This window comes from Falco punctatus (assembly GCF_963210335.1).
Source record: "Falco punctatus genome assembly, chromosome: 1".
In the NCBI taxonomy this organism is placed as follows: Eukaryota; Metazoa; Chordata; class Aves; order Falconiformes; family Falconidae; genus Falco; species Falco punctatus.
Window position 1 is genome coordinate 67,291,106 of NC_137580.1, and position 14,028 is coordinate 67,305,133.

Below are 14,028 nucleotides of genomic sequence, written 5' to 3' on the forward strand. Positions count from 1 at the left end.
TGGTTGAAATCTTTAATTGAAAAGACTCTTGAACCAGAATTCACACTGCATGCCTTGTGTTATTGTAGATCAGAAGACCTCGCACCGGTATATTCGAATGCTTCTAAATCGCCCTTCATCCTAAAATATACACCGAGGCAAACATACCTGTGCTTTGCTTATTGAAGCCTCCTGATACAGAGATTCAGTACTTTTGTTCTGTAATGCATTTCTAAAATCTTAGATCTGGATCTGCTTATCATTACACATATAAACAAAGGGTGAATTCACCTCTACACAAAAAGTTAGCACAATTTAACTGTTTTAGGATTGAAGTTGAACTCTATGGTGAACTTAGCTCTAGACAAAGGGCTGAGTTTTACTAAAAAAGATCATTTAACATCACACAAAAATAAAATATTGAGTAAGTTAAGGTGTACAGAACCCAGTCTTTGCATATAGTAATGTGAAAATGGGATTTGATTCAGATTTGGTGTAAAACAAGACAATGGTAACAACTGTGCTAAAGGTGCATCCACTTCAAATGAGCCTTAATCTGTCTCTGAAGCAGCAGGAAACTTAGATCTCAATCAGCTTGATTCCAAGTCTGCCAATGTTAATGTTAGCTTTATTTATAAGGATAGCATTTCTGTGGGAATTTCTTTCAAAGATCAAAAAACACACCACACTGAGAGCTATTAGAATATAGGTAATAATTCTTGTGTTCTCTCTCTCTCTTTCTTTCCATTCCTTTTTTTTTCAAGTGGGGAGGAAGCTTGCAAGGACCTGCTGAGTTATTTGCCTGACACCACCGCACGAGCAGTGGAGCGAGGAGCAGAACCAAGAGCTCCTGGTTGCTCACTACCACTCTCTAACGTAGCAGCATCCTCAGCCACAAAGCTCTGAATTCACATTATGAGGGAATGTCATACGGGATGCAGAAGAGTAGGGAACCACTGGATGGATGAAGACTTTGGGTTTATTATTACATCCAGCCACAAGGTAGATCAGATCCAGATCCCACTGCCTCGACATTTGGCAGTGGCCATTTCTGTGGCCATGGCTCACTTGCTATTATGTGTGTTTTGATGTACTTAATAGAGATAATTAGGTATGAGAAAGGAGAAGAGAACTGTTACAATTACAACTTATAATAAGCAGTAGGGAGTGCCTCATCAAATATCTCAGTCTCCTGGAGGTGGTGTTTAGCACATTTCTGCATTTAGGCAAAAAAACCCACCTCTTAGAGGTCAGAAATCATTGTGTAGTGATTAAGCATAGTGACAAAGCCAAAGAATGGACAGTTAATACCATGTTTAGGCTTTCATTCAGGAGTTTTTGCAGAGAAGAGTGTTACTTAAAACTAACTGCTCTTGACCATTGGAGAAATGAGAAAAGATACTATAATCTTATGCAATCCCAGTTTTGGTCTGTTCCCTTGACCTGGATTAACCTTTTTCCTTTTATCTGTATTTTAATTCCAAACACCTCACTTGAATGTGACTGTATCCAGGTCTCTGCTAAAACCTTTAATGAGGAACACTAAGGTCAGTGGAAATAAGTTTGAAATCTATTATTATTTCATACAAATACTGTAGGGATCCTTGAATGTCCCATAATTATTACTGATTTTGGTCTCCAGTGAGATGTTTAGCATCTGGCTGTATTTAGTTTACTGATTTCTTTTTTCTTTTTCTTTTTTCTTTTTTAAATGGTTACCTTTCAAGAGCTGTTTAAGATGTTTCTTCTTCTAAACCCACTATTTGCAGGCGCACACACTGCACAAAGGCTGCACAGAACTGAATTCGTGCAGACAAGAATTGAACAGCAAAGTGGCCATTAAAATCTTAGTCTAAATATTTCTATTTCTCTCTTGGGTGAGAAAAGGATAAATTTATATATTGCACACTTTCACTACTCTTGCGTTATGACGAATTACTATTAATAGACTAATGAAATATCAACTGTGCATTCTCTCAAGTTGTTACATCAAACTCAAATGTATTGTTTTGTGCAATTAGTATTAACAATCATGTCCATTAAAATGTGTACACTGTTCCGTAGACTGAATATGGCACATAAAACTTGTTGGCTTTAATCAATAAAAAGCCCAGAGCTGCACAAAAATTGCTGGATCATGAGACTAAGAAGCTATTAAACAGGTTTTGTGGGGTTTTTTTTAATAATAAATCTCTTTTTTTTATGTGGGCATGAGTAGCTAATTCTTATATCAACTATTAAGTATTTTTTTCATTTTTTGCATCATATTAACACCTAGGGGACTTATTAATGGACCAGAACTCCAGCTGCTCTGTTTCCACTAACTGCTCACATAAAAGTGAGAAATTATCCTACATGTTGTCTTTGACTTACTTTCAAAACCATTCCAAACTGGTTTGGATAAAGGCCATGCGGGTATGGCCAATACAGCTACATGGACTCAAACCTGGCTGGCAGGCAGGATCCCACAAGCTGTAATGAGTGTACAGTGAGGGTCAGACTGACGGGCCCAGATCAGGGGTAAGGTGGACAAAACTGTCCATGAACCGAAGCTCCAGGAAGGCATGTGGTATAAAGCTGGATGCTTGGATAGGTAACGATGTCATGCAGCAGTGAGTGCGAGCACAAAGGTGGGTCTAGGACACCAATGTTCTTAAAATTAATTTTGGAAACATAGCCTAACTTCTTACCTGGAAAAAAAGGCAGCTGCCAGGCTACAGGGTCTTGATCTATGAAGTGTAGAAATTCCTTCTAGACTTTGGTTTAGCTCCTGCTTGCGCCTAATAGAACAAAAGTGTTAGAATCATCCCCTCCAAAAACTAGGCAGGGAGAAGACATTTTGGTTGTAACACCTGGGCTTGAGAAGGAAGACATGATAGTGGCCAGGGTCCCAATGCAAAAGGGCTTCTGCATCTTTCTAGCTGATTATTGCAGCGGTTGCCTCAAAACTCGAGTTCCAAAGCCTTGAAATTGCAGGATATCGAATAAGGCTGGTTAGAAGGGACTAAGGCTTTTCACTGGTCTGAACCTAGTCCACCTCAGTACTGAGGGGTGCCTGCAGATTAATCCCATGATGAATAGTCTTCACAAAGTTGGCTGTTCCTGTTCCACATCAAAACTGGCACTAAACAGCAGTCTCAATAAAAGATCAGAGGAACGTGAGCCAACTTAGGCTATCACCCTTGCAGATTGCGTTTGGGGGTGCATTCCTGGGGCTCTGGGGGAGGCTTCTAATGCCACTAACATCTTTCCTTTTCACATGCACAGAGATAAAGATGGCAAGTTATCAGGGAGTAAAGTAATAACACCAAGTGTGTCTTGAAGACTGAAGGAACAGTGTCGGCATCACCCTGAAATAACATGAGATAAAATTACTCCCAGTAAGACAAAACCACAATATATGTTAACAAGGCAGAGGTTTCTCTTAATACCATTCTGAATATTTTTTTACTTTTTCCCTAGATTTTTTTAAAAAATATTTTCATCCCGAAAGAGATTACGGCAATGGATAACTTTTTGTCTGAACAGTTAAACCTCTGCAAAGCTGCAAAGGACTGCAAAAGGGACTCAAAATGAGATGTGTCATGCATTCCTATGACACAGAACCATCACACTGCCTATGTCCATTATGAATAAGCATGAATCATTCCCCACTTGTTTATGATGAAAATATGGCTTTAGAGAATTGAAATGTCCATTTCAAGAAAGTCAGGTTTTATTAAACTAAATAAACTAATTTTCTCCCTTGCTCTTTAGAATTGCCTAGTAGTTTTCTCACTTCTGATTTGTCAAGCTTTACCCCCCCTATCTTGCTAATTTCTTCTTTTACAGTTTAATGTAACACATTAATTTCATTTTTAAGAGTCAGAGTATACCAGTAGGACTTGAGATCAATACTAAGTCAGCTACTTACCCAGAAAGTCTAATAATTTTAAATTTGGGGGATTTTTTTTTGCATACCTGAACAAATTTTAGCCAAAAAAAAATGAGGAATATCCACAATATAACCATTTCAATTCAACTGATCTACAGACCAGTAAAGTCTGAGAATAACATCTTGGAAATCAGTCTGAAAAAAATATTGTGAAGCCATGGATAATAGTTCTAGACAAACAAATAGCAAAATTCATAACAGTCATTAAAATGTGCAGAAAAAGGAGTGCATGGCTTTTACTGGTTTATGGGAATGTAAAACTGAAAAAAATAAAACTTACCATATTCAAGCTGGCATCTACCTGTGAGCTGCAGAAGATAATCCTCATTAGTGCAGATTTTCTAGGAGTGAACAAACCCCCCATGATATCTGCATGTGCTGCACCGACACATTAGCACACTGTGGCTATATGAAACAAATGGAGCTATCAAGAAACATGACATGGGTTAACTGAAACCATATTTTTGCAATCTTTTAAAACAAAAGGAATACAAGGGATCTTTTTTTATTTTATTTTACAAATCAATAGCTTTATAAACATACAAATAAACCAAATATATTATATTTGTGTTGGAACACCATTTCAAGATTTTACACTAAAGATTATTTTGTTTACAGCCGAGTTTAGGAAACATTTAAAACTCAAAACACCCTAATTACAAAAATGTATCAGCTTGATTTTCCTATCTTATTCTGTAAAGAATGCTATAAAATTTAAGATTAGCTCCTTAGACTGAAGGAAAGCAAAGTAAACAAAACATAGGGTAGAATATGAAACTAATTTGTAAGGAGTCTGAAACACCTCGGTTTAGACAACGTTCAAAGTTACAAATCTTTGTTTGATTGGGGAAGCTTGACTGTCAGTCAACACAACACTTTTATTTTAAGCACACAAACATATTTAACTAGAGATAATCAAAGTGCAGGGATCAAAGTCATTTTACCGTCTAGCTCTCATGGAAATAAAATGCTTTATTGAATCGGGGCCTTTTTACCTGGACTTTCTTCCCATCAAAATACATCAGATCAGTAATGAACTGTGAAAGACCAGGGAATCCAAACTAAATGCTTTTAATAATGTTAATGAAATTAAACTATACTGAACTTAAAGTAAAATCTACCAAATACAGTTGGTTCAAGCCAGTGGTTGCCCTCGCCTGAATACGGTTTAGTGTGCCAACTCTCCTCAGCTATTACTCTTTCCATGGAAGTACCCATGCTATCATTCACACAAGAGAATGTGTCTTCATTGCTACTAGTTTTAACTAATCTCTGGAAATGCCTATTGTACAAGTTTATTCTCAATTCAGAACTGATGTGATTAGAAAACAGACTCCACAATTCAAAACCACCAGCAAAAATCACTTTAGAAGATAAACAAATGAGTGACAACTCTCTACACAACAAAGCATTACAATTTTTGTAATTCAGACATCTTGGGCTCAATGCTCTTACTGTTTACATCAACATAAATCAGAACTGACTCCAAAAAGTTACTCAAGTGTGTAATTGTTTTGGAAAAGAGGTAAGAGCCTTTCAATACTCTTTTCCCATCGTTGGCCTACAGAGCCTGTAAGCAAATTGCAACATCCTATAACTTTCTAAAAAACCAAAAAGCAGGATGGTAAACAAACAACTTTTGCCACTATAATCCAGCTAATGAATTACAAGGATCACTAGTGGTGGACACTGTAGTGATATTTAAAGAAGGTGCCTGACAGTTACAGTAGCAGGCTTCAATGACACAGGACTGAGAGATCCCCTACAAGGAAAAATTATTACTAATGTAGCTGATTTCCAGATACCTTCTGGAAGCTGTGAAAATGACCTTAGGAAGTCAAGACCACTGGTGAGAATCACTTGATATGATAAACAAGTAAGCTACAATGCTGTATATACCAGAGATAAATAAGTGAGTTAGTTCTTAGTAAATAACTGGAAGGGAACTGTAGCTGTTAGAAAGCCAGACATGAGGAAAACCGGTGTTGTTTTCCAATTGTTCCCATGGATTTTATCAAGCAGCACAAATCAGTTATGTGGAAGTCAGTCAAAACTGAGGAGTTTTTTTGTTTCGTTGTCCCACTCCTCTGTTCTTTTGGAGCAGCAACTGGCTGGACTTCTTTTCCCACATTAAGTCCTATATAACGAACCAGGGTTTGCTGCCAGACACACTTGTGTGGGGCAAGCACAGCTCCAGCACATGCTTCCCCACAGGGCTGAAAGCAGACTCAGCCCCACTACCTCAATCCAGAAACAATTCTGTAATGCTCTGAAGGACCAGCGTAGACTGGAAAATTTAATGGAAGCATCACCTTTCCTCTCAAATGTTACTCTCACTTCATAGATGTGACCATTATTAATGCCATATGCTCACAAACAACCCCCCAGTCCACCAAACCTGAGAAATGCAAGAGCTCATTCAGTGCTTACTGACAGAAGCAGATACAAGAATAATTCTAGTGGAGTCTAAGAAGTTACACTGGCCTGACAGGAGTGCTAGGGAGAGGCTCGAAATGTCCATGAAAATATTTTAATAAAAAGATTAATTTTTAACTAACTTTCCTGCATCATCTTCCATTCCAGTTTCTCTGAAGTTGTCCTTGTGGCGCATTTTCCAGGCAGTTCCTAGACTCGGTGTATGTGTAAAGACCACTAGCAACGAACTCCATTAGAAAATAACTCTCTCTGACAAGTCACCCACTCGTCTGTTTTCCCCTCGGTGTCCTTTTAGCAGGCAATTAATGAAGTTAGCAGCAGTGACCCTTAAAGTGATACTTATAGAGTACTAATAGATTGCTCACAGTAATTCCTCCAAGCAGAGGTGACAGGGAAGGACTTCTCTGTTCTGTTTTGATTTGTGGGGGTTTTTTTCTAAGGAAGATTTTAATGGAAAAATGAGGGCTGCTTCAGTGTTTCATGAGTTCCCATTCTCTACTGACTTCCTCCTTCCTCCTTTTCCCACTCAAACCCAGGCTGCTTCTAGTCTGGCTGCATCAGCAGGCTGGCTGGGGCGAGCTCGCAGGGCTCCCTTTCCAGCAGGGGCTTGGGGCAGATGCTCCAGGGAGCCTGGGGAGGGCCCTTCGCTGCTCCCATGGGTTGATGCGATTTCTCACCAACAGGAACCTGTTGTTGACAGCCTTGTTCTTTCTCCTCTTCTGCCAAAGTCTCTGCTGCTTTGTCGTATGTTATAGGCTGTTCTTCCACTGGAGAAAACAGATATGTATTACTGATAGCCATTTGAGAAGCTTCACAGCAACTAAGCTGAATGAAAGCTACTGGCAGCTATAGGAGAGCACAGAATCGAGTTTGGAAGATTACAAAAACAGTTCCCGTCAAAAGAACTAGAGAAGCAGGCAAAGTCAAGAACTTCCTTCAGATTTTAAGTAATTACTTGTCCTAGAAAAATTTAATGGTTTTCTGTTTTAATACATATGAACAAGAAAAAGCATGCCCGTGACAGGAAGACTGGGCAAAATTAAAGGCCTGGCAAAATTAAAGCCTCTGCTTAAGTAAAAAGATCTTAGAATTATTCACTGGCATGGTACAAGATTATTTACCAATCTTGTCTAAAATGGTTGAACTACTTTTGCTAAGATTTTAAACTACAAAAACCCCAGACACCTGTCATGGGAAACTTCTGTTCCAATAGCTACATCTGTTAAAACTATAAATGAAAACAGAGCCTCCTAATGGGAAACATCAGGCTTCCTTTGCTGGACAATACAGTTGTACACATGCTCACAAAATTAGTCCAACAAAGTAAATGTGAGGCATATTTTCTACTGATGAATAAAGTGACTTCCCAACACGCATCTAAGGACAGGATGGGCAATTTTGAAAATCTTGCAAGATGCCTGCCCATTCAAGTATCCTCAGATTATTTCTCTTTGCATTATTTCTAAATGACTGATGCAAACTGGGTCCTCTAGTAACTTCTGTAGTTAGGAGCTATATATGATAAATAAGACAAATGGTTAAGGATACCAGTCTTTCTCCATCGGTTCTCACTGTCTGAGCAATTAGGAGGTTCAGTTGCCATCTATAAGGCAGCATTTCTTCAAACTTGGAGGGGTCCAGCTGGTAACCTGGGGGCCATGGAAGCCTGTTGTGTGCTTCTGTGCTGCCTGCTGCCCTTGCACCAGGAATGAGAAGCACATCTCCTTCATTCATCTCACCTTTGTTTAAGCACCAAACATACTCCAAGCAGTCAAACACCTTGTTTAACACAAAAAGCAGAACTGCAGTTGCTGCCACAAGGCAAAAGTTTTCTGGGTGCAGTGGGTTGACCTTGGCTGGATGCTAGATGCCCACCAAGCCGCTATAACACTCCTCTCTTCAGCAAAATGGCAGTGCAGGATGGGGTGGGGACCAAGATGGAAAAAAAAACCACTTGTGGGTCAAGATAAAGGCAGTTTAATGACACAATAGCAAAAGCTGCCCATGTGGAAGCAAAGGAAAACAAAAGATATTTTTCTCTACTTCCCATCAGCAGGCAATGTTCAGCCACTTCCCAGGAAGCAGGGCTTTGGTATGTGTAGCAGTTGCTCCAGAAGACAAGCACCATAAATAATAAATGTCCCCCCCTCTTCCTCTTCCTTTCCCTTCGCTTTTACATCTGAGCAGACGTCATACGGTATGGAATGTCCCTTTGGTCAGTTTGGGCCAGCTGTCCTGGCTGTGTCCCCTCCCAAGATCTTGCCCACCCCCACCCTACTGGCGAGGCGAGGGGAATGTTGGAGAGCCAGCCTTGATGCTGCCAGTGCTGCTCAGCAGTGGCCAGAGCACTGGTGTGTTATCACCACCTTTCCAGCTACCAACACCAGCACAGCGCTGGGAGGGCTGCTGTGGGGCTCAGCCGGGCCCAATACACTGGGAAGACCTGGCCTCCTTACACCATTTCAGTAATCCTGCCTGAATGGATGAGGACTGTTAAAGTGTATCATTCCATGGATATACATTCCCCACCAGTATGATGAGCATAACTTCATTTGCTATGAAACAAATCTGTGAAGTTCTACGTAAATGCAAAAACATGATATTATTACTATCACAAGAAGCATCTGGCTTCTGAGTGTAAAAGCACCGTTGTAGTGCAATTTCTTATGAACAATCTGCAAAGCGAAGGACTGAACGGTCTCTTCACAGCAATACAAGCATGGCTTCTGTTGTGCACAGCAGCTTTAAACAGGCCAGAAATACAATTTTGATTTCCCTGTCTCCTTTATCAGTCACTGCTCCTGCTGGTACCATGGTGAGGAGAGATCTAATAAGGAAGGAAATCCTACTCACCGTATTCTGAAGGACAGGCAGGATGAGGATCTGCTGTCTCACACTCAATTAGATCAACCACTTTAGTCTCCAGAGAACTGTTACACTCCTTAACAACCACAAACTGCAAATACATACAATATGCACAAAACATACAGAGCCCAAATTAATATAAAAATGAACTGATTTTCTGAAACCCAAGAGGCAAACTAGAAAGGCCGCAGTCCAACCACAGCAGGGGGGAAAAGGTCATCCTGGCTTCTGGGATGACCCTTCCCCTGCAGGTAATTAAACATTTGAGCTGATGACAGCCCCACCTTTCTTTGAAAAGTGTGCAGTCCCAGTCTAGTAAAAAACTGCCCGTTCTCCTGCCTTGCAGATCAGCCCTTTCCAGATGCAAGAACAAAAGCTCATGAAAATCAACCCCCTCCATAATACCGAGGGCCACTTTTAAAATGTTGAAAAGACCCACAAACAGACAGCAGGAAACCCTATCAGACACAGGGAAGGAAGCAAGCCTCCATTTTCTGGCTCTCAGCACCACTCAGGGGGTGCGGTTCCATCATTCCATGATGACAGTGGAAGTGACACCTTGGAAGCAGAAGATGGGACCCTCTGGGGGAACGTGCTGAAGAGACCAGGGGGCAAAAGAAAAACCAGGGGTACATGAAACAGTGTTGAAATGGTGCAGAGGGAAATTCAGTCAAGGGGCGAATGTTTAAAGAGTAGAAAGAGGGAAGAAAGGAAGAAGTCTGTAAATAAGATATTCCAACAGGAGGCCTGACAGATTCATTGGTCCAGGTGGATAATTGGTGGATTTATGTGGATAGATCACAGATGTAGCAGGTGTGACTATTTAGGCATCAGTTAATTTACATAAAATCTGCAGACTTACAGCTGCTAACCCACATGTGACAGACCCCCCAGGAGGAGATTCAGCTACACACAGTTCTGCAAAATATATTTGCCTGCACAAAGCAGAACACTTGCTGGATGAAAAGTCTCAGAACAGCATCAAAATCCAGGCATGTGCAGAAGTTTACCAAGGCTTACATATCCCTAGAACAAATCTAGCCTGGCTTATAGACCTCTTAATAAGAATGTGAAAAAATACCCAGGCATGTCCTTAGCTAAACATAGCCTCACCTGGTAGAACAGAAGGGAAAATGAATGACATTTGGACAATTTATAGATACACTTGCAGTATCATGATATCTAGCATTTGATACATGTGATAGCAAAAAAGCTAATTGTCTTCTACATTACCTAGGTTGGCAAGAAAAGGAAAGTCTTTGCACTCCCTCTTCCCAGCCTTATAAATGAGCAGTAGCACTGCGGGCTACAAAAGGTGTGAGTTTCATGAGCTCTTTACATTTAATGCATACACATCATCCAGTCTCCAGACAAAGTCCTTCATTAGTGTTATTAATGTTGTGTAATCAGTGGTCCCCAAAAACCTATGTCAGTATCTTAAGAGTTGAGGAGCTATAGAGCTTTCTGTCTCCATTGTAGTATAGTCTCTTTTTTTACATAAAGCTCCTCAATGACTCACTTTAAGTGAACAGTAGAAATGGACATCTTCCTCCTGCTTTTTGGCAATTCTACACCTGAATGCAGGCATGCATGAAGCCCCACTGAATTTAACCTTCAATGGCTACATCAGCACAGAGATTATCACATGCATGAAACCACAGGAATCCATTAACAGTAATTATGTGTGTATGCTGTGTAAGCAGCAATAATTAGCAAAGGGTCAGTGACTTCCTCTTCCAGCATGCAACAAGCCATTTGCAATAAATTACTTTAACTTTTTTGATGTCTCCCAGTGCAAGAATGCACGGCGAAATTTAACATGAATGTGTAATAGATGAGTAGGTTGGATTTATTTTTGTTGATTCAGTCCATTGCTTAGCTGTCTAATTACTCCTATATTCAGCAAAAATGTCATTGACCACTAGCATTAACTGTGGGGACAACAGCAGGTGGGGACAGAGCTGATGAGCTGCAGGCCTCCTAGAGCACTGCTCCCAGGCAACGAGCTGTTCTCAGTCTCAACAAATGTTTCTGATTTTCCCAGCCTCAGATATTTTGCAAGCTGTGGGGTTTGTGTCTGCTGTGAACAAATGATGGCATGCCGTGATTCAGCACATTTGCTGTCCAGTAGCTGGAGGAACAAAGTGCTGGTAATAAAAGGTCCACAAGAGTATGCAGTTGACCAGCTAAGGAACAGTATGTCGTAAGCAGGGTTAAGCGAATTCGGTACTCCCAACATATGTTTGATAGCACATTTCAGTGGCTACCCACTCACAAATCCTGCCAGATACTCAATCTAAACCATTTGTGAGGCCTTCTTCAGGCTGATTAAAAATCCTTGGATTTGCACTATAAATATTCCATGATATTTGATCCCTCAAAGAGATTCTCAAGTAGAACAAACTCATCTCTTTCTGGACTCAAAGATCTGGAGCAAAGTCAAACTTCAGGCCACTTAAAGTCAAATTCTGTTGTGACCCTGAATACTATGCAGACAGTTCTTGCACCTTTCCAGCTACAGTTGGGTGCAAAAGGCTTGAAAATTTTGCAGTAATACCTGCACTAGAAAAGTACATGTGCAGTTACCCCATTATAAAGGTAGGTGCTTTGCTAGAGTTTATCACCAATGCCATACAAGTACAAACTCTTCCAGTAGTCTTTTCCACTGGCATAACTGTGCTTGTTTTGAAGCGTGTGCTGCTTAGCTCTCAGGCTTAGTCATGCCATTCTGAGAAAGGAGTCTCGGACTGTGCACAAAAGTATCCACAGATGCCATTTATATCACTTTTGCCAACTTCAAGTTTCAATTGCAATCACCCAACAGTGTAATGTCATTTTAATGCCAGTGAGAATCAGGTCTTTAGATCAGATCCTATGGAGTCCAATTCTCTGATACAAGTCTAAAAATGACAACAGAAACAGGCTAGTACAACCAGATCATGATGGCATTTCCACCTACACCAGTGTAGAACTGGTATTTCATATTCCCTCCCAAATTCTCGATAACATCCTGGTTTTTCTCTACAGGGCAGCAGCCTCTAATACAAAGACATTTAATTTCATCAAACCCCAAAATAAAGTTCAACATCTCATGTAGCACACAGAATACTTGGCTTCCAAGAAGCCTTTCTTATGGAGGGCATACTTTCCTGTGAAAATAACTCTGTGATATGCCATGTCATCACATTGCCATTTCCTTAATTTAGAACACAGTTCCCCAACTGTTGTGTTCAAAGCTAACAATAACACAGGCTAATGGTTGCAATACATCCCGGCAGCTGTGAACTTTGAGGGATAACAATGAGGTAAGATGAACTAGGGTTCACAGCAAAGCACTTGATGACTCTAGCAGTTATTTAATATGTTTAAGATGTGAATTATTTGATGGATAATCTCAAGTGGATCCCTAACACACTTTGATCCTTCCTGTTTCTCTCCCCACTCCACGTCAATATAGTTACCTGAGATTTGTTGCTAGTCACGTTCTCGTCAGTGTGGCTGCTGTCATCCCTTATCGCTTCTGCATAGAGATTCTTCTTATACAAGTTTTGACTTCTGCAACAGAACAAAAGATTAAACAAATTAGTTTTCTTTGGGAGGAACAGATGCTACTTCCTTTCACACATTATTCTATAGGCATTTAGCTAAGGGACGTATATTTTGTTTTCTTTCATTGGTTTGAAAGGGTGCATTGCTGTCAATTACTGCACTGTGGTTAAAACAGCTTGTCCGAAAAATTCAGTAAGGAGTGAACAAATGTTTGTTCTAATGTGTCATCTGTGAAGGGTAATTCATTAGAAAAAAAACAATAGGCCTCATAATTTTAACTACCCCCTTCCATTTCCTTATGTTATTCTATTCATAATACATTCATTCCTCTTACCAAGATTTAGGTTTCAGCCAACACTAGAAACAGTGTTTGTGGGTGAAGCTGAGAAATAAAAATCTGACCATATTTTCATACACCATTTATACTTACAGTTATTAAAGTTGCTTCTGTATTCACCTGAATAATTTAGGAAAAACAACCGTTTCCAAAATTACTATGAAATAAACAGACTGAAAGCCTCAAAAAGCTTGAAACTAAGGTATTTCCAGGAAAAAGCATGACTAACAGAATTAGCTCAAGAGGACAAAAAAGCCAAGAGTACAACCTGGAGTTGGAAAAGAATACAAATAAATCAGCTCTAAGTGGCTAGTTCCATAAATTAAAAATCTGTTATTTTTGCAGTTAAACAGCAACCACCAATGAGGCAGTATTAAAAGCCCATATAAGCCCCCACATAGAAAACACGGTCATAAGAAAAAGAGTTCATTGACACTGCTGGAGATACAAATTAGTACATCTTTACTGACTTTACATATATGTTTTTTCTCTTCCTAGACATCAGCTAATGAAATTAATATTACACTCTTCAAATTCTGGAATTCTCAAGTTGTAACATCCTTTTACTTGATCTATTTTAAAATGAAATTTAATAGACATGTGCCAAAGAAAACAGGAATTTTCCTTTTCTATTTACATCGCATTCATATACTAACTGGGAAAATACATCTACCATAATTATACATTGCTCCATTCATGAAAATTGGATGTAAATAAAATTTGCTTTTTGCTAGAAACAAGACAGACCTGTCTCCACCATGGATTTTCTCCCCAGATTCTCTATAACATGTTCCTGTGTATTCAACCATTACAAAAATAAAAAATAATATATAAAAAAATTGTCTTCATTAGAGGATAAGACTAGGACTGCTAATACAAAATCAAATAGGTGTCAGATCTGAGGGTATATCCACAGAGCAGAATGCTG

The 14,028-nt window shown here is 39.7% G+C and overlaps 1 protein-coding gene across 1 annotated transcript in view; it reads right to left on the reverse strand.

Annotated features, from left to right (window-relative positions):
* Positions 1–1,063: 1,063 nt before the first annotated feature.
* The window catches only part of EGF (epidermal growth factor), a 66,988-nt gene continuing 54,023 nt past the window's right edge, over positions 1,064–14,028 (reverse strand). The window contains exons 23-25 of the mRNA XM_080374026.1: positions 12,676–12,769; positions 9,203–9,305; positions 1,064–7,116 (exon numbers count right to left, since the gene is read on the reverse strand). Of these exons, the coding sequence (XP_080230152.1) occupies positions 6,893–7,116; positions 9,203–9,305; positions 12,676–12,769 (421 nt within the window). The 3' untranslated portion in view covers positions 1,064–6,892. The remainder of the gene's footprint in view (positions 7,117–9,202; positions 9,306–12,675; positions 12,770–14,028) is intronic.